The 20,484-nt window shown below is 45.8% G+C and overlaps 1 protein-coding gene and 1 long non-coding RNA gene across 3 annotated transcripts in view; both read left to right on the plus strand.

The window, feature by feature from the left end:
- The window catches only part of ANXA13 (annexin A13), a 180,076-nt gene that overhangs the window by 111,438 nt on the left and 48,154 nt on the right, over nt 1-20,484 (plus strand). For both annotated transcript variants that reach the window (XR_013610482.1, XM_078686798.1), the window contains exon 2: nt 15,146-15,221. Coding sequence is in view for 1 of the 2 variants with exons in the window: in XM_078686798.1 (XP_078542924.1) it covers nt 15,146-15,221 (76 nt within the window). In the remaining variant the exon portion in view is untranslated. The remainder of the gene's footprint in view (nt 1-15,145; nt 15,222-20,484) is intronic.
- Nucleotides 292-10,626, plus strand: LOC144827132 (uncharacterized). The gene is made up of 3 exons (XR_013610038.1): nt 292-3,799; nt 4,514-5,194; nt 10,520-10,626. It is a non-coding gene; the product is annotated as an uncharacterized LOC144827132 (long non-coding RNA).

A 20,484-nucleotide genomic window follows, 5' to 3' on the forward strand; every position in this document is an offset into this window, starting at 1 on the left:
CAGGAACATCTTCTAGCAAGTCCGGAATTGGCCGAGTTTCAAATTCAGTGCTTCAGGAATTTGAGCTTCTCTGCGCAGGCGCAGTTCCTCCAAAGATGGAGTTCAGAAGTACAGGTCAGGCCCAAAATACGATACAAGCAAAAGTAGAAAAGAAACAGTTTTAGAACAAGAAAAAAATGAATGCACTGTATACCACATATCTCTTCTCTATTCCCATTACTTTATTTTAACTTCAGTGTTAGGAATTAAGCAGAACGAACAACTTAGTAAAAGCAGCAATGCAAGCGTTAGCATGTGAAAACACAGAGCAGCCATCTTTAGTTCTAGTGCGCAGAAGCTAGAATTTCCCACCAAGCAGTAAGTACGTCATGTCAAGTGACTGACAGACGCATGCGCTGAAAAGTTCCCGGGTTGCGGCGGCCATTTTAGGTTAATCGAGTTACGGTTAGTAAAAGCACATAGGAAAGCTTCCCCTAGATACTAGAAATGTTTTGTTTTGCATTGTTAATAAGACGAAACATGTTTATTAGTATATTACAGTTTATTTCGAGAAGGCTGAGTCCAAGCAAGGCGCTTGACGTGCGAAACCTTGCTCCATCATTAGGCAATGCACATGAAAATCCTTCAAAGAAATCACATAAGTAGCACAAATATACACTGGTCTTCAGGGGGAGACACAACTAAAGAAGTGGAATGCGAACTGCAAGGAAGAACGGGACTCAGATCAAATGACTCAGAGGAGCTGGAAGAACCAGGAACGACCCAAGGTAAGTACCCAGGAACCCCATAGATGCTGTGTGCATGTTGGCAAAAGGGGCAGAAGACCTGCAGGACAAAGACGGGGAGCAGCAGGAGTATTCCTTGATGAAGTCTCTGTTCCAGGTGAAGTCCAACGAAATCGAAGGGTTCAGATGGTCGAAGATTGGTTTCAGAGATGAGTCTTGTTCCAAAATGAATCTGAGGACCCACCCATTAAGGGGGCCCTTAAATACCCAAGGAAAGGGTTGGAATGACTCGGGGGTCCGTCCCAGAAGAGAGACATGACAGAGGGGAGGACACTCCCCTGTCTATTGTCCAGATTCATGCCAGAGTGGGAAACAAGGGTTCCTGAAGTGGGTCAAACTGGAGTATGCAAGAAGGGCACCAAATGTGCCTTTTAAAGCAGTCTAGTGGTGCTGGAAATCGCACCCACCCCAGCCCAATACAGCAAGTCCTGTCTGGGAGGTGGTCACACCTCCTCGTGGCAGGAATACTATTGTTCTCCCTTACCCTGCTTCATCTCAGCTCAGCAGCAAGAGGGTAGAATTGTGTCTGTGGTCGGCACAAGCACTAGCTTGCTGGCAGACCTTGAAAGGCTGTAACCAGGAGTACAGGGGGGTCCCCTTAGGGGCCTCCCAGTATATGGATCATCATCCAACACCGGAATCAGTGTGAGAGTATGATTACAACCTGTTTGATACCAAACATTACCAGGTTCAGAGCAGCCAATATATATTTAGACTTCTCGTAATTACTAATGTCCACTATAAGTATTAAAATGGATGATCGAGAACAAGAATAAGGGGCACCCTACTCACTAGGAACCAGGGTATGTCATGTGTAACAGAAACAACGGTTCCAGCGGAAAGTTAGGCTAATCTAGAATAATAATCAAATGCACAATCGCAATCACAAAAATGGGTTAAGGTGTTGTCAGAAAGAAAGAAGGCCTTGCAGACTTTATCTTCACATTAATTCTTTTGATCAGATTTGTAAAATTCAAATTGATATATACACAGACCAAAAAAAACAATAGTGCTTTTGTGTCCCCAAGTGAAATGGAACCATAAAACAAACAGTGAAAAAACATATAACATGTACAACTTGGTTTCCACAATTTTTTAAAGACGACCACTGAGTAACTTAGTAATGATAAATGGTCTATAACAGGCATATTGTGCCTCCTGGGGTAACTTCTTACCCATGGGGTTCTAATTTTAATCTGGCATGTTTCCCGTTTTATTATTTTGTTGATTTAATAACCCCTGTTTAAATTTTCACTCACTACACGCATTTATCACCCTCCTTATTGGACCCTCGCCCCACATACCCACATGCACCATCCGGCATTCCCTAAAAAGATTTCTGCTAAAGTGACCCTTCGGAGAACCCATAGGGCATTGCAGCGCTGGGCCCGATGAGGAGCATATGCCCCATGATGAAGCATGACACCGTTCGGGGTATGTGAGGGCAACAGGAGGGAAGACTCGTTCTTCCTCCTCATCAGGGGGTCCCTACCATACCTAGGTCTTTTTCCCTTTCTTGCTTTTTCTTGATTAAGGTGAATGGGTAACTTTCTGTACCCCACCTTAGGAACAGTGTCCTCTAGTTTGGTTAGTCTCTCACTTGAGGAGCATAGACACTAGACCATAATTCGCTCCTCGGTCCCCCTCCTCCTTTTTTTGGTATATCAAGCTATCTCAACAGCTAAAAAAACATTTTTAATTCTGAAGCATGATGAAAACAGATTCTAATAAGATTTTTAAAAAACGAGACACTTGTTGATGTACAAATGATAAATATTTGCTAAAACCTGCATTCTACACATTATCGTTTGTTCGCTACATAGTTTTATCAGTAACGCAGTATGTCAGTGGAAATTCAGTGGCTATTTCAGTGGAAAATGTGTTGTCTGTAAAGGACAGTGCAATGCCACACAATGTGTTAATAATTTATTTGTGACTGTGTGCTCTTCAAAATGCACTGTGCTCTACATACTACATCCTTACCACTCTCCTGCTGAATGGGAGTAGCTTTTTTGCTGCATTTTTTCTTTGTGTGATATTTTGATTTTTCACATTCTATGACTTCAGCGAAGTGACATCAATGGCAGCAACCCCACAATGCAAATTGTTTCAGCACAACTGTTCTGAGGATGTTTATTTGACTTATAGGGTGTACATTTCTGACTCTCATGGGCTTCTGCTTTGCTCACGCATGTAGATATTGGTGGACTTTTCTACATGGATATGTGTGTGTGCTAGAATCTCTTTCAGAGGGCCACGGGGCAAAGAGTAGTTACTGGGCCCAACAGGGGTGGCTGAGGCCTTTTACTCCAGATGTCCCGGGGGCCGCCCTACTATGGATACCGCTCATCTGGGACAGGCACCCCTTCTGCACCTGACTCTCAGTTAGGTAGCATCGGACGAGCAGTCAAGTCTCCTATAGGGGAAGAGCCGATACAGATCAGTGAGCATGATTCATAACTCAACGTGCAAGCAACACGAACAGTAAATCAATGTCCATTCAAACGCTTGTTTTTATATAAAAAGAAGTATTTTAATTCTAATTTTACACATGGAAAGGTAAACAACATTCAAAAGCAATAAGACAATCCCCCTCAAGGTTGGGGGGGTCTAGTTGCTGTCAGGCAACTCCCTGTACTACTAAATTTATTGTAATAGATGTAATGTTATTCCCCATTCACTGATGACCACATCAAGGGAATATAAACTATTAGGTTGTACCCAAGAGTTCTCCCCTCTAACTCCTTTCAAAAGTTCAGTCACAAGAGTTTATGAAGTCGCAGTACAGATCGCAGTATGCCTTGGGGATCCCAAAGTCCCAGTTTGTGGCTTACCCGCTCTGGCAGTTTAGAGCCCTTCAGCTGTGCAGCAAAGTCCTGCTCTGGATCATCAAATTTGGGCAATGCGCAGTCACAAATGGCAGTACCTGACAGGTGCAGGCTGTCTCCTCTGAGCCAAGCTACTGGCTGGTTCTAGCAATCCGGTTTGTTCCAGCTCCAGTGATTGTGCACTACGTAACACTTCCCTCCACGGGAGAGTTGATCTCCTTGCTCCGATGGGGCTCTGGCAATGTCCTTTGAATCTTGAGCCTCCTACGGTGCAGTTCGCAGGATGTGGACTGCAGGGCCGGACTGGGAACCACAACCGGCCCTGGCAATATGCTCGGCCGCCCCCCTCCCCCCCCCCTTCTCCACCCAGGGAGGGTGGGGGGTTGGAGGTGCCGCCGAGCTCTTTGCCGTGGCCGTTCGGCCGATTTTGTTACAGGGCCGATTTTGCAGCTAAGCTGCAAACACGGCCCTGTAACAAAAACGGCCCCCGGCGGCCCAAAACCGGCCCCCACCTGTGCGGCGCACCGGGGGATTGCCCGGTGCCCCATATGGACAGTCCGGCCCTGGTGGACTGGGCCTGCCTTGGTCCACACAGCAGCAGTTCCTTGGTCTTGGGTGACGGCCTAATCCCTCAGCGTCTCCGGGGTCACAGCCACTGAACTCACAAGTCAGGTCACCTTGACCTTGACCTGTCATATGAGGCCACCCACTACGGGGACAACACAATCCTCGCTCCTTGGCTCAGGCTACAGCAGCCCCACCTGGCACACTGGGATAACCAAAACAATCCAGCACCCAAACTACGGACTGAGATAAACCCCTTTAGAAAGGGAAAAAGGAGAGTTCAAGACCGGCATCGGCCTAGAAACAGTCTTGGTCCTGAGAATAACCCATAATAAGGAAAATATGAAATGCGTTGACCGTGTTGCACAAAGGAGTTGACAATGAGGTCAAGAAAATGAAAAACGTGATCATTTTGAAAACTGTGTGGACAAAACAATTATCAGCAAAGGTATCTATTTTGTTTGATTTATAAGTGGCCCGACTTTGGTGAGTAAATAGCACAATGCCCCAATTTAGTAACTTTCTAAAAGTGGCATTTTCAGAATTGACATTTAAAATCCAACATCACCATAAGTTAGGATTTCAAATTGTGATTCCAGAGACACCAATGAGCTGATTATCACTTCCCATTTTGAATTTATACTTAGAAAATGTAATAAGGCAACTCCAATATTATTCAATGGGAGAGTATACCTCGCAGTAGTGAAAAATTAATGTAAGAGTTTCTTACTACCACAACATGTAAAAATTAAAAGTACATGTTCAACTTTTTAAATACACTGCACCGTGCCCTTGGGTCTGTCCAGGGCCTATCGTAAGAGTGACTTATATGTAATAAAGGGGGAGTTTAAGGCTTGGCAAGGGGATTTAAATGACATGTCGATATGGCTTATTTAAAACTGCATTCAGGCTGTAGTGGGTGGCCTGGGACATGTTTAAAGGTACTATTTAAGTGGGTGGCACAATAAGTGCTGCATGCCCACTGGTAGCATTTAATTTACAGACCATGGGTATATGGTATATGTTGTACAGTGCTTGGCTTCTTTCTCTGGCCAGCACTCTAGATCCTTACCTAAGTTCTGAGTTCTGGAACGCTCCTTCGCCCTGTTGGCAGTTGGAGCTCTGGTTGGACTGGGGGCTGACCTACCTACATCTGTGCTGCAATAAAGCTCCTGCTTTACTTACCTGTTTGTGGAGTCCTCTTCATTTACAACACTTGGCGACTTGGACTTGTGGAGTGTCCAACCACTTCATCTCCACGTATTGCTGCAGCCTCAAGAAACTCCCACAGTGCGGTAGGCTCAGAAACCCCTCAAGAACCCCGTGTGGATAGCGAGGAACGAGGACGCAGAAGACTGCTTGCCAAAGGTATTCTTGTCCGATTAAATTGTCATCGGAGGACTTCTGGTTCACAAAGTGACGTCATCTCAACCGAGTTAACACCGCGGTGAGTCGCTTAACAACGCGCGCCTGCAACGTTAATCCAAGCACGCGCCACCAGAAAATTAACTGCAGCAACGTTAGCGTCATTAGAGCGCAGATCCTGACAGCGTCTGCGTCAGCGTAACACAGACGGCGGAAGTGGTCGCTCAATAACCGGATGCTACGTCATTGAAACGCAAAATAAAGTGTCACTGGAACGCACCGCTACAGCGAACCTACGTTTTCTTAGAAATACCTCGTTCAAGAAGCGCATTTCATTAGCGCATGTACTCTCGCTATAGTAAATATTACAAACGTCTTACGCAAGACATTTTCGGCCATTCTACGATTAATTGAATATTGTGGATCTCCATGGAAACGCTCGTGTATGAGCACTAAGCATCTGCTCTTTGCTGACATTGGATCTTCACCTCAGATCTCCTTTATAATAAACCGTAAGCCTATAATTTTATTCTATTCTGTTTAAATAGGAGTATTTACTTGTTTTACTCTTTTGTGAGCCGTGAACATGACTCAAAACATCAATGTTGCACTTCCTCCTCAATTCCTGTCAGAGCCTGACATGCCTCAAATAGCTTGGGAAGACTGGATAGTAATGTTTTATAATTACATCGAGGCTCTGGACGGTGAGGATTATTCACCCAAACGTAAAAAAGCATTACTAATGACCACATTGGGTAAAGAAGGGCAACGTTTATTTAGGTATCTCCCTCAAGTATTACCTGTAGGGTCACAAGCTGACTTTGATGAATTTAAAGAAGCGATAACAAGATTGGAGACCCGTTTTGGCAAAAAAGAAAATCTTATACTCCAAAGATATAAATTTTATAAGAATAAACAATTACCTGAGGAGAGCATTGATGAATTCGTGGCGAGATTGCGAGAGTTATCTACCAAATGTAACTTTGGCCAGATGGCTGACGAGCTAATCAGAGACCAGCTAGTTGTTCAAGCCAATAATAGAAAAGTACAAGAACGCCTATGGGCAGCAAAGAATCCAAGTTTAAAAGATGCTATAGAACTTGCTAAGATTGTGGAAGAAAGCGAAAAGTGTATGAGGGAACTACAGAAAGGTGGTTTGGAGACTAAAGTGGCAGAAATTTCTCATAAGAGTATCCATAGCGAAAATAGTGACGATGAAGCTGCTGCCATCGCAATTGTCAGGAAGAAAGGTTATGTCCTTCAGAAAAAGAACATACAACAAACTCCCTTTACCAAGAATAATCAAAAAATTTGTTCTAGGTGTGGTAGCTTTTCCCATCCTTCTGATGGAAAATTTTGTTATGCAAACAACAAGGAATGTCTAAAGTGTGGTAAGACGGGACATTTCGCTAAAATGTGTAGGAACAGGAATAATGCGAGGGTAACAGTTGTGAACGAAAGTGATGATTTGAGACGTGATGTCAACAAAATCCTGGTACTGACTGACACTGTGTGCGCATGTGATAATCAGAGAGGTAATCCTTTCAAGGATGACTTTATAATTGATGGAAAAGTCATTACACTCATGGTAGATACAGGTTCAAAATGGACTATAATTCCTAATTCTCTGATGAAAAGTGTGTGGGGTGAAAGAGTGTTGAAAATGTGTGACATTTTCCCATCTGGGTACCAGGGGGAGAAAATTGATATACTGGGTTACTTTGAAGCTGAAATTGGTTTCAAAGGAAGATTGGCGTGTGGTAAGATTTACATATCTACTGATGGTCCGGCAATCTTAGGCCGTCACCACCAATATGATCTTCACATTGTGGTTGACCCTAGATCTGATAACCCCATTTCTATTGTTGAAACTCCATCCTTAGAAGTCATTTTAACTAAATATAAAAACGTTTTTAGAGATGAGTTGGGTGAACTCATTGGCTATTCACATCGCATAGTTCTCAAGGACGGCAGCTCACCTGTACAACACAAAGTAAGGAGAGTGCCCTTTGCCCTGCGAAATGAGGTCAAGGCTACTCTTGAAGAGATGCTTCAAGGGGGAATTATAGAACCCATTGAGGCGTCCCCTTGGGTTTCGCCCGTTGTGATCTCGCAGAAACCGGACAACAAGATCAGGTTCTGTGTGGATCTTCGTTCCCTCAACAAATGTGTCGTGGCAGATGTCTTTCCCCTACCCAACATAGGAGAATTAGTATCAACCCTCAAAGGAGCAAGGTTCTTCAGTAAGTTAGACCTCAAACATGCCTATCATCAAATTTGTTTGGACGAAAGCTCTAAGCATTTAACTGCCTTTATCACCAGTGAGGGCACATTTCAATTCACCAGGCTACCCTTTGGACTAGTTTCAGCTGCTAGCGTATTTCAGAGACTTGTTTCTGAAGTTTTTAAAGGTCTTGATAAAGTACTATATTTTCAAGACGATATCTTGATTTATGGTAATTCCCTACAGGAACACAACAAAATTTTACAGGATGTGTTAATCAGAGTGGATGAGGCTGGGTTGACTCTAAGAAAAGAAAAGTGTGCTTTTCTATTGAGAGAAATTGAGTATTTAGGATTTTGTTTATCTGAAGAGGGTATTAAACCCAAGAAAAATTTACTCGAAGCCATTGAGTTAGCACCCTCCCCAGTTGACAAGGATCAGCTTCGGTCCTTTATGGGCTTGATAGAATTTTACTCGAAATTCGTAAGAGACTTCTCATCCAAGACTGCTTCCCTGAGATCCTTACTAAAAAAAGGCGTAAAATTTAACTGGACCCCTGAACATGAATCCTGCTTTAGACTTATCAAAGGAGAACTTAAATCGGCCAATGTTCTCACCCCTTTTGACACTGCTTGGTCTTCCATTCTCATGGTTGATGCCAGTGCCATTGGCCTTGGTGCGGTTCTCTTACAAAGGCATGGTAGCGCTGAGAGAACCATTGCTTTCGCGTCTAGACCTCTGTCCTCCTCTGAGTCTAACTACTCGGTAATAGAGCGTGAGGCTCTTGCCGCAGTCTGGGGAACAAGTTACTTTCGAACTTATCTATGGGGTTACAAGTTTGTCCTGCGTACAGACCACAAACCCCTGTTGAATGTGTTAGCTCCTGGAGGGGCTGGTAAAGGTTCCCCGAGATTGACGAGACTGGCTTCCCGTTTGCAGGATTATCAGTGTGAGATCGAATTTGTCCATGGGTGGAGGAACGTCCAAGCGGACTGTCTGTCTAGACTTCCCATTCCCTCCATTGATACCGACTCTGGGATTCCGTCTGATGATCTTGCGGTTGATGTAATGGAGGATGTTTTGTCAGTGGGCGGTGGTTCGTTTTCTCGTGATGAATGGTCTAAAAGCATGGCTGAAGATTTGACCTTGAAGGCTGTCATCGGTCTTATTTCCAATGGTACTAAGAGAGAAAGTACTGTTGGTCCTTCAGTCAGACCCTTTCTAAAGATCTTGGACGAACTTTCTTTGGAGGGTAAAGATGTGTTGGTGCGAGGTGACCGTTTTGTCCCTCCCTTTTCATTAAAGAAAAGGATTTTAGACTTAGCTCATGAGGGGCACTTGGGTCAAAGTCTCACTCAACGCCGCGTTAAACTGAACTTTTGGTGGCCCTCTATCGACAATGATATAGTGGATTGTGTTACGAGGTGTGGTTTCTGCAAGGAAGGGGAGAAACGCCTCAAAGTCTTGGGCTCTCAGTCTACGCAAAAAATTGCTTTTGAAAATACTCCCTGGCATAGTGTGTGCATTGATTTTATAGGACCTATGAATGAACTGCCTATTGATTATCGTTTTGCAATTGTTTTAATCGACTGTTTCTCTAAATGGCTGTGTGTACACTTTGTAAAGGAAATCACCACTGATGCCACCATAAAGTTTCTGAAAAGCACTTTTATCAATGAGGGATACCCTTCTGTTCTCATTTCAGACAATGGGACTCAACTCACGTCTTTGAAGATGACTGATTTTGTGAATGAGTGTGGTATCAGACATCAGAAGACCAGTCTTTACAATCCACAAGGCAATGGCATATGTGAAAGGGTGAATCGCCTTGTCAAGGGTGTAATTCAGATGTTTGTAGAATCTGGCTGTTTCTCTACAGAGCGTGTCCAGGAATTAGTATGGGCTTACCGCTCCACACCCCATAAGAGTGGTGAAAAGTCTCCCTTTGAACTTATGCGTGGTCGCACGCCCGTGGGCAAATTGAACCCCGCATGGTTGAAAAGTTCTAATAGCGATGTCCCTGCAATTCATGACAACATTTCCTTGCCCATTTCTGTTGGTGACCTGGTTAAAGTTAAGCCAGGAAGATTTGCGAAAGGCCTCAGCAAGTTTAGGGGTCCCTACAAAGTCAAGAGAGTTTTCCCTCACTTCATTGTTCTGGCTAACGGTGAAAGTTGGAATTACCGGAGGGTGGCCCTCTACCAGAAACGCAAAGACTTTTCTTCTGATGATCTGCTCCCAGCTCATGATGATGGTTGTAATGGATACTTACTGTCTTCTGGTAACTCTGCCCTGCCCATGCCCTTGCCAATTGAACGGGGGGAGGTGGGTGGTGGTGATGCTTCTACCTCTTTGCGTACACATCATAGGGGCCCTGTGGTTAATTCTACTCCTGCTTCGCTTGTTTCTACTTCTATTCCTGCATCTGTCTCCTCTTCCTTGGCTGACGTTGGTTTAAGGAGCTCTCGCTCTCGTCGCCCTCCCACGTACCTGAATGACTATGTGCACTAGTATGTTTTCCTTTTTATGTGTTTTCATTCCTTGCAACGAGGGGAGATATGTTGTACAGTGCTTGGCTTCTTTCTCTGGCCAGCACTCTAGATCCTTACCTAAGTTCTGAGTTCTGGAACGCTCCTTCGCCCTGTTGGCAGTTGGAGCTCTGGTTGGACTGGGGGCTGACCTACCTACATCTGTGCTGCAATAAAGCTCCTGCTTTACTTACCTGTTTGTGGAGTCCTCTTCATTTACAACAGTATACCACTCAACAAGTGACTTATGAATAAACTAAATATTCCAATCAGGTGTAAGCCAATTGTAAAGAGTCCTACGACCAACAAAAACAAATTCAGCAAAAAATAAAGGGAAAAGGGCAAAATGTCTGCTGGTGACCCTGCAGAGGGGCTGGGTCCAACAGGCCAGGGGTGAGTTAAGTGTACAGCAGCGGAACTTTTAAAAAGTTGAGGCAGCCTTTAGGCCTCACACCAGTGACAGAAGGTAAAAAGGACCTTTTCACTACGACTGATCACTACACGGTATGCTGCCACCACAGAGCTTATGCTGCTTAACCGCTAGTGAAGCGGGAGCCTTCCACCACTATGAAGACAACACTTTAGGTACCCCTTCCAGTTCAACAAGACCGCAATCCATGAGGAAGGCCTATGTCATGGCTCACGCACATTATCCATGTTCGCCTATGACAAAACAAATCAGCATTAGGGATCCAGAAAAAAGTACAGTTGGGCCCTCAGGGCAAGGTTACTCCTCTCTTACCATGCAGAGGACTTTCCCGACCCAACAGTTTGCTAATTTTTATTACCCAGTGTGGTAACAGCTACTGAAAGCCTGGTCAAAGGCCCACCTTGGAAGCAGCCTTGTCTTAGGTGACTGGTGCGCTGCAGGTCCTGCCTCGGCTCAGAAATCCAGCTGACCTGTGAAAAGTGCTTTCCCCTCTCCTTTGGTATTTAGAGGCTACTGGGTACCACTGACTCTTATTTGCTGAGCATTCCATCCATCACTTGTTGTATACTTTAGTATGTCATCCTAAGATGTGTCCTGTGGACACCGTGTCACTGGAACCAAACTATACCTGGCTGATGAGTCCATAACAAGGGTGAAAACAATTCTGGGTTGCTTGTGTTTTGGTTCAGGGAGGATCTGGTTTGGCAGTTCAGGCTGGACAGTTCCCAATAGAACAGGATCAAGACTGATTTGCATATAGCTGGCATTGTGGGCAAAATAGCGATGGACTGTGATGTGCCCCTGAATAATTACCAGTGGCTGATAGTAATTCAAGAGTTCTATCCATTACTAATTGGTGACGTTAGTATTCAACAATGCAGATACCCTTGCACCATAGTGCAAAGCAGTCTGCTGCGTTGTGGAAAGCATAGGTTTTGTGCTGGAACAATGCAGCACACATGCAAAGTGGGAAGAACGAGAAGAAATGACGACATTGCTCATTGTTACATCGGCCTCGTGGAGGCTCAGCATTTTGGCGCACATCCTGCTAACAATTCTTTGTAGATCAGGATTTGTATAAAAACCAATGGGAACGCCCATGCCCCACCTATGTAACACCCCCTTGATGCAAAATTATTCAAAACAGTGCATTTTGCAGTTTGCGCTACCTTGGATTAGAATCCAACACACATCGCAAATTGCATTAGATTGTAAATCTCGCAACATTTTATTTCAAGTTTGCGTTAAAAAAGTAACACAGTGCTTGCGCAAAGTGTTGGTAAATCTGGGCCTAAGATTGGTCAGACTAAAATTTCTTTCAAACCTGACTGCTAGCTCAATATTGCTAATTAACTGAACTAGGACAGAGGTTTGGTGCAGCCTGCACTGGGTCCCGCTACACCACAGAATCTCATTCAATACTCTGGCTGGTTCCTCAGGCCACCCATGGCCTGGGCGTTCCTGCCATTCAGTCCCGTATTTTACTCTATTTCCCCTCACGCCCCCTTCACTCAGCCTCCTAAAGTATGGCAACCGTCCCTCATTCTAGGCAGAATCAAATGGGAGGCGGAGCCTTTTAAGTTCTAGTCCCCACGATGTGGAATCATTTGCCACTGTCTTTTCTCAGTATCACAAATCATTCTTCTTTTCATAAGGCTCTAAAGGCCGATGTTTCCCAATTGTCTTTTTTTGCTCTCTTCTGAGATCCCTGGACCGTTCCTAGCTCCTCGATGTCACTGGAGAACGTGCGCCAACCACTGTATTCATTCATTCATTAAGAAATCTGACATTTCCATGGTTGACCTGCTCCTCTATCCAGGACAGTGGGACTGCCCTGAAAGCTCCTGCTGTGGTAAGGGAGGACAGAGCAGCCCCACAAGAGCCATACCAGCACACACACACCACACCACGCCAGGCCCTGCGCAGGCTTGTGCGCACACTGCCCATGTTCGGTGCATAATGTAAGGGTTCTTCACTGTATCTATCCTCACATTTTCCCTTACACAGTCCTTGGCCCCACCCCTGCCCAGCCTCACTACACACTGCCCCGTGTTCACTACACACTGTCCCATGTTACCTACACACTGCCCCATGTTCTCTACACACTGTCCCATGTTCACTACACACTGCCCCATGCTCACTACACACTGCCCCATGCTCACTACACACTTCCCCGTGTTCACTACACACTGCCCCATGTTCACTACACACTGCCCCGTGTTCACTACACACTGCCCCGTGTTCACTACACACTGCCCCATGCTCACTACACACTTCCCCGTGTTCACTACACACTGCCCCATGTTCACTACACACTGCCCCGTGTTCACTACACACTGCCCCGTGTTCACTACACACTGCCCCGTGTTCACTACACACTGTCCCATGTTACCTACACACTGCCCCATGTTCTCTACACACTGCCCCATGTTCACTACACACTGCCCCATGTTCACTACACACTGCCCCATGTTCACTACACACTGCCCCGTGTTCACTACACACTGCTCCATGTTCACTACACACTGCCCCATGCTCACTACACACTGCCCCATGCTCACTACACACTTCCCCGTGTTCACTACACACTGCCCCGTGTTCACTACACACTGCCCCATGCTCACTACACACTTCCCCGTGTTCACTACACACTGCCCCATGTTCACTACACACTGCCCCGTGTTCACTACACACTGCCCCGTGTTCACTACACACTGCCCCGTGTTCACTACACACTGCCCCGTGTTCACTACACACTGCCCCGTGTTCACTACACACTGCCCCGTGTTCACTACACACTGCCCCGTGTTCACTACACACTGTCCCGTGTTCACTACACACTGCCCCGTGTTCACTACACACTGTCCCATGTTACCTACACACTGCCCCATGTTCTCTACACACTGCCCCATGTTCACTACACACTGCCCCATGTTCACTACACACTGCCCCGTGTTCACTACACACTGCCCCGTGTTCACTACACACTGCCCCATGTTCACTACACACTGCCCCATGTTCACTACACACTGCCCCATGTTCACTACACACTGCCCCATGTTCACTACACACTGTCCCGTGTTACCTACACACTGCCCCATGTTCACTACACACTGCCCCATGTTCACTACACACTGCCCCGTGTTCACTACACACTGTCCCGTGTTACCTACACACTGCCCCATGTTCACTACACACTGCCCCATGTTCACTACACACTGCCCCATGTTCACTACACACTGCCCCATGTTCACTACACACTGCCCCATGTTCACTACACACTGTCCCGTGTTACCTACACACTGCCCCATGTTCACTACACACTGCCCCATGTTCACTACACACTGCCCCATGTTCACTACACACTGCCCCATGTTCACTACACACTGCCCCATGTTCACTACACACTGCCCCATGTTCACTACACACTGTCCCGTGTTACCTACACACTGCCCCATGTTCACTACACACTGCCCCATGTTCACTACACACTGCCCCGTGTTCACTACACACTGCCCCATGTTCACTACACACTGTCCCGTGTTACCTACACACTGCCCCATGTTCACTACACACTGCCCCATGTTCACTACACACTGCCCCATGTTCACTACACACTGCCCCATGTTCACTACACACTGCCCCATGTTCACTACACACTGTCCCGTGTTACCTACACACTGCCCCATGTTCACTACACACTGCCCCATGTTCACTACACACTGCCCCATGTTCACTACACACTGTCCCGTGTTACCTACACACTGCCCCATGTTCACTACACACTGCCCCATGTTCACTACACACTGTCCCGTGTTACCTACACACTGCCCCATGTTCACTACACACTGCCCCATGTTCACTACACACTGTCCCGTGTTACCTACACACTGCCCCATGTTCACTACACACTGCCCCATGTTCACTACACACTGTCAACAGAATTTCGGCGTTTACGAACTCATTTCCGCTAAATGGTATGTATGTAGTAAAATTGAGTGCAAAATAAGGAATGTTGTTGTGCACACACGCTGATCCTGCCACACCACACACTGTCGTTGCCCCCCATTGTCCCCTTGTCTCCTTTATCTGACTGTGCCCTCATGCATTAATCCAAACATGCATCCTTGCACTCACTCACCCATCCATGCACTCAATCACTCAAGCAGGGATGCGTATTTTCCATACAATCAGTTATTCACCCATTCATTCGTGCAACCATTGACCCACTCTCATATTCACAGCTTCACCTCTTCGACACACAACCTTATAAATCAATGGAGAAGCACTTTCACTTACAAAAAGCAGACCGTGTGGCTTTGTCAGTGCATGTCCAGCTCCGACTCAAAGGGGCGCATCGAGGGCGCGCGGACACACGTGCATCTTCTGTCACTTACCATGACACATTCTCTGTTTTGCAGCCAACCATCAAACGTCATCATGACTTCGATGCCGAGCGCGACGCCAAGAAGCTACAGAAAGCCTGTAAAGGAGCGGGTAAGTGCACCGCTGGCGAGAACCTTTGAGCTCGTGGGGGCCCTGGAAGAATAATGTACCGGACTGGTATGAAATGGAGGATGCACATTATAAAAAAGCATAACTTTGTCTTGTACCATCGGCATTACCATGTTCCCATTCTTTAACACCAATATTGCTCTCGTTGTAACTATTCCACAACACCCCACATCCCTTCCTCCCGGTGGTACTGGCTTCAAGCCACCACAGGGAATGGCTTGTCATATGGGAAGTACCGCAATATTGCTTTTTGATGTTGAGTTGTTAAATGTATGGTTGCTGTTGAATGTAAAGAGCCTAAATGAGTATGGATGCTGAGAACTGAGAACATTAAAAAAAGAAATCAATGGTCCTGGACATCTACATACGTTTTGAGGGGATATAGTCCAAATCCAATAAGCCTCAGCATCTGCTCGACTGGTGGACCATCCTGACTTGATGTATTATTGTACACATCTTCACAGACTGCACTCTGTCAGCCAGCTGTGCTTAGACGTCGCATTATTGTGAGGTTTACAGAGAAAAGGATTTCTTCTGTTTTGGGGGTTCCGTGGTAGCGCTTTCTTCTCACAGTCCAGGAGATCCACGTAGCGCTTTCTTCTCACAGGAGATCAACATAGCGCTTTTGTCTCACAGTACAGGAGATCGACTTAGCGCTTTCTTCTCATAGGAGATCCACATAGCGCTTTCGTCTCACAGTACAGGAGATCGAGGTAACGCTTTCTTCTCATAGGAGATCCACATAGCGCTTTCGTCTCACAGTACAGGAGATCGATGTAACGCTTTCTTCTCATAGGAGATCCACATAGCGCTTTCGTCTCACAGTACAGGAGATCGATGTAGCGCTTTCTTCTCACAGAAGATCAACATAGCGCTTTCGTCTCACAGTACAGGAGATCGACGTAGCGCTTTCTTCTCACTGAAGATCAACATAGTGCTTTTGTCTCACAGTACAGGAGATCGAAGTAGCGCTTTCTTCTCATAGGAGATCCACATAACGCTTTCGTCTCACAGTACAGGAGATAGACGTAGCGCTTTCTTCTCATAGGAGATCCACATAGCACTTTCGTCTCACAGTACAGGAGATCGACTTAGCGCTTTCTTCTCACAGCAGATCAACATAGCGCTTTCGTCTCACAGTACAGGAGATCGACATAACGCTTTCTTCTCATAGGAGATCCACATAGCGCTTTCATCTCACAGTACAGGAGATCGAGGTAACGCTTTCTCTCCATAGGAGATCCACATAGCGCTTTCGTCTCACAGTACAGGAGATTGATGTAGCGCTTTCTTCTCACAGAAGATCAACATAGCGCTTTCGTCTCACAGTACAGGAGATCGACGTAGCGCTTTCTTCTCACTGAAGATCAACATAGTGCTTTTATCTCACAGTACAGGAGATCGACGTAGCGCTTTCTTCTCATAGGAGATCCACATAACGCTTTCGTCTCACAGTACAGGAGATAGACGTAGCGCTTTCTTCTCATAGGAGATCCACATAGCACTTTCGTCTCACAGTACAGGAGATTCACTAGCGCTTTCTTCTCACAGTACAGGAGATCCATGTAGTGATTTCTTCTCCCAGGAGATCCACATAGCGCTTTTGTCTCACAGTACAGGAGATCCACTAGCACTTTCTTCTCACAGTACAGGAGATCCACGTAGTGCTTTCTTCTCACAAGAGATAAACATATCGCTTTCGTCTCACAGTACAGGAGATCCATGTAGTGCTTTCTTATCACAGTACAGGAAGTCCACGTAGCTCTTTCTTCTCACTGTATAGGAGATCCACATAGAGCTTTCTTCTCACAGTACAGGAGATCCACGTAGTGCTTTCTTCTCACAGGAGATTCACATAGCGCTTTCTTCTCACAGAACAGGAAATCCACATAGCACTTTCTTCTCACAGTACAGGAAGTCCACATAGCGCTTTCTTCTCACAGTACAGGAGATCCACGTAGTGCTTTCTTCACACAGGAGATCCACATAGCGCTTTCTTCTCACAGTACAGGAGATCCACGTAGTGCTTTCTTCACACAGGAGATACACATAGCGCTTTCTTCTCACAGTACAGGAGATCCATGCAGTGCTTTCTTCACCCAAAAAATCCACATAGCGCTTTCGTCTCACAGTACAGGAGATCCACATAGCACTTTCTTCTCACAGTACAGGAGATCCACGTAGCGCTTTCTTCTCACAGAAGATCAACATAGCGCTTTCGTCTCACAGTACAGGAGATCCACATAGCGCTTTCGTCTCGCAGTACAGGAGATCGACGTAGCGCTTTCTTCTCACAGAAGATCAACATAGCGCTTTCGTCTCACAGTACAGGAGATCGACGTAGCGCTTTCTTCTCATAGGAGATCCACATAACGCTTTTGTCTCACAGTACAGGAGATCGACATAGCGCTTTCTTCTCATAGGAGATCCACATAGCACTTTCGTCTCACAGTACAGAAGATTCACTAGCGCATTCTTCTCACAGTACAGGAGATCCATGTAGTGATTTCTTCTCCCAGGAGATCCACATAGCGCTTTTGTCTCACAGTACAGGAGAGCCACTAGCGCTTTCTTCTCACAGTACAGGAAGTCCACGTAGTGCTTTCGTCTCAGTACAGGAGATCCACGTAGTGCTTTCTTCTCACAGTACAGGAGATACATATAGCGCTTTCTTCTCACAGTACAGGAGATCCACGCAGTGCTTTCTTCACCCAAAAAATCCACATATCGCTTTCGTCTCACAGTACAGGAGATCCACATAGCGCTTTCTTCTCACAGTACAGGAGATCCACGTAGTGCTTTCTTCTCACAGAAGATCAACATAGCGCTTTCATCTCACAGTACAGGAGATCCACATAGCGCTTTCGTCTCGCAGTACAGGAGATCGACATAGCGATTTCTTCTCACAGAAGATCAACATAGCGCTTTTGTCTCACAGTACAGGAGATCGACATAGCGCTTTCTTCTCATAGGAGATCCACATAGCACTTTCGTCTCACAATACAGGAGATTCACTAGCGCTTTCTTCTCACAGTACAGGAGATCCATGTAGTGATTTCTTCTCCCAGGAGATCCACATAGCAATTTTGTCTCACAGTACAGGAGATCCACTAGCGCTTTCTTCTCACAGTCCAGGAGATCCATGTAGCGCTTTCTTATCACAGTACAGGAAGTCCACGTAGTGCTTTCGTCTCACAGTACAGGAGATCCACGTAGTGCTTTCTTCTCACAGGAGATCAACATATCGCTTTCTTCTCACAGTACAGGAGATCCACTAGCGCTTTCTTCTCACAGTACAGGAGATCCATGTAGTGCTTTCTTATCACAGTACAGGAAGTCCACGTAGCGCTTTCTTATCACAGTACAGGAGATCCACATAGCGCTTTCTTCTTACAGTACAGGAGATCCACGTAGTGCTTTCTTCTCACAGGAGATTTACATAGCGCTTTCTTCTCACAGAACAGGAGATCCACATAACTCTTTCTTCTCACAGTACAGGAAGTCCACATAGCGCTTTCTTCTCACAGTACAGGAGATCCACGTAGTGCTTTCTTCACACAGGAGATCCACATAGCGCTTTCTTCTCACAGTACATGAAGTCCACATAGCGCTTTCTTCTCACAGTACAGGAGATACACATAACGCTTTCTTCTCAGAGTACAGGAGATCCACGCAGTGGTTTCTTCACAAAAGAAATCCACATAGCGCTTTAGTCTCACAGTACAGGAGATCCACATAGCGCTTTCTTCTCACAGTACAGGAGATCCACTTAGTGCTTTCTTCTCACAGGAGATTCACATTCGGCTTTCGTCTCACAGTACAGGAGATCCACTAGCGCTTTCTTCTCACAGTACAGGAGATCTACGTTGTGCTTTCTTCTCACAGGAGATTCACATAGCGCTTTAGCCTCACAGTACAGGAGATACACATAGTGCTTTCTTCACACAGGAGATCAACATATCGCTTTCTTCTCACAGTACAGGAGATCCACTAGCGCTTTCTTCTCACAGTACAGGAGATCCATGTAGTGCTTTCTTATCACAGTACAGGAAGTCCACGTAGCGCTTTCTTATCACAGTACAGGAGATCCACAAAGCGCTTTCTTCTTACAGTACAGGAGATCCACGTAGTGCTTTCTTCTCACAGGAGATTTACATAGCGCTTTCTTCTCACAGAACAGGAGATCCACATAGCGCTTTCTTCTCACAGTACAGGAAGTCCACATAGCGCTTTCTTCTCACAGTACAGGAGATCCACGTAGTGCTTTCTTCACACAGGAGATCCACATAGCGCTTTCTTCTCACAGTACATGAAGTCCACATAGCGCTTTCTTCTCACAGTACAGGAGATACACATAACGCTTTCTTCTCAGAGTACAGGAGATCCACGCAGTGGTTTCTTCACAAAAGAAATCCACATAGCGCTTTTGTCTCACAGTACAGGAGATCCACATAGCGCTTTCTTCTCACAGTACAGGAGATCCACTTAGTGCTTTCTTCTCACAGGAGATTCACATTCGGCTTTCGTCTCACAGTACAGGAGATCCACTAGCGCTTTCTTTTCACAGTACAGGAGATCTACGTTGTGCTTTCTTCTCACAGGAGATTCACATAGCGCTTTCGCCTCACAGTACAGGAGATTCACATAGTGCTTTCTTCACACAGGAGATCCACATAGCGTTTTCGTCTCTCAGTACAGGAGATCTACTAGCTCTTTCTTCTCACAGTACAGGAGATCCACGTAGCGCTTTCTTCTCACAGCACAGGAAGTCCACATAGCGCTTTCTTATCACAGTACAGGAGATCCACGTAGTGCTTTCTTCTCACAGGAGATCCACATAGCGCTTTCTTCTCACAGCACAGGAAGTCCACATAGCGCTTTCCTTTCACAGTACAGGAGATCCACTAGCGCTTTCTTCTCACAGTACAGGAGATCCAAGTATGAACGCCCTCGTTCTGCGCAGAAGCTGATCACCGTCAGTGAATTGTAGAAGGTGCTCAGTATAGATGAAGCTGGAACGTCTCTTGTGTGATACTATCTGGGACTAATATGACATGCTTTTAGGTACGGGTGTGACATATAAGCCTCAAATAAATATTCCACATGACAGCTGAGCTTTATAGTGACACGCTAGTGTGGGGTGTCCAATGTTGGGTACCCAAGGCCGGAAACCACACAGGATTTTCGAGTTACCCAAAGATGACACATTTCTTGATAATTAATGTAAACAGCAAACATATAATCA

The sequence above is a fragment of the Lissotriton helveticus genome, chromosome 4_1 (assembly GCF_964261635.1).
Source record: "Lissotriton helveticus chromosome 4_1, aLisHel1.1, whole genome shotgun sequence".
NCBI classification, from domain to species: Eukaryota; Metazoa; Chordata; class Amphibia; order Caudata; family Salamandridae; genus Lissotriton; species Lissotriton helveticus.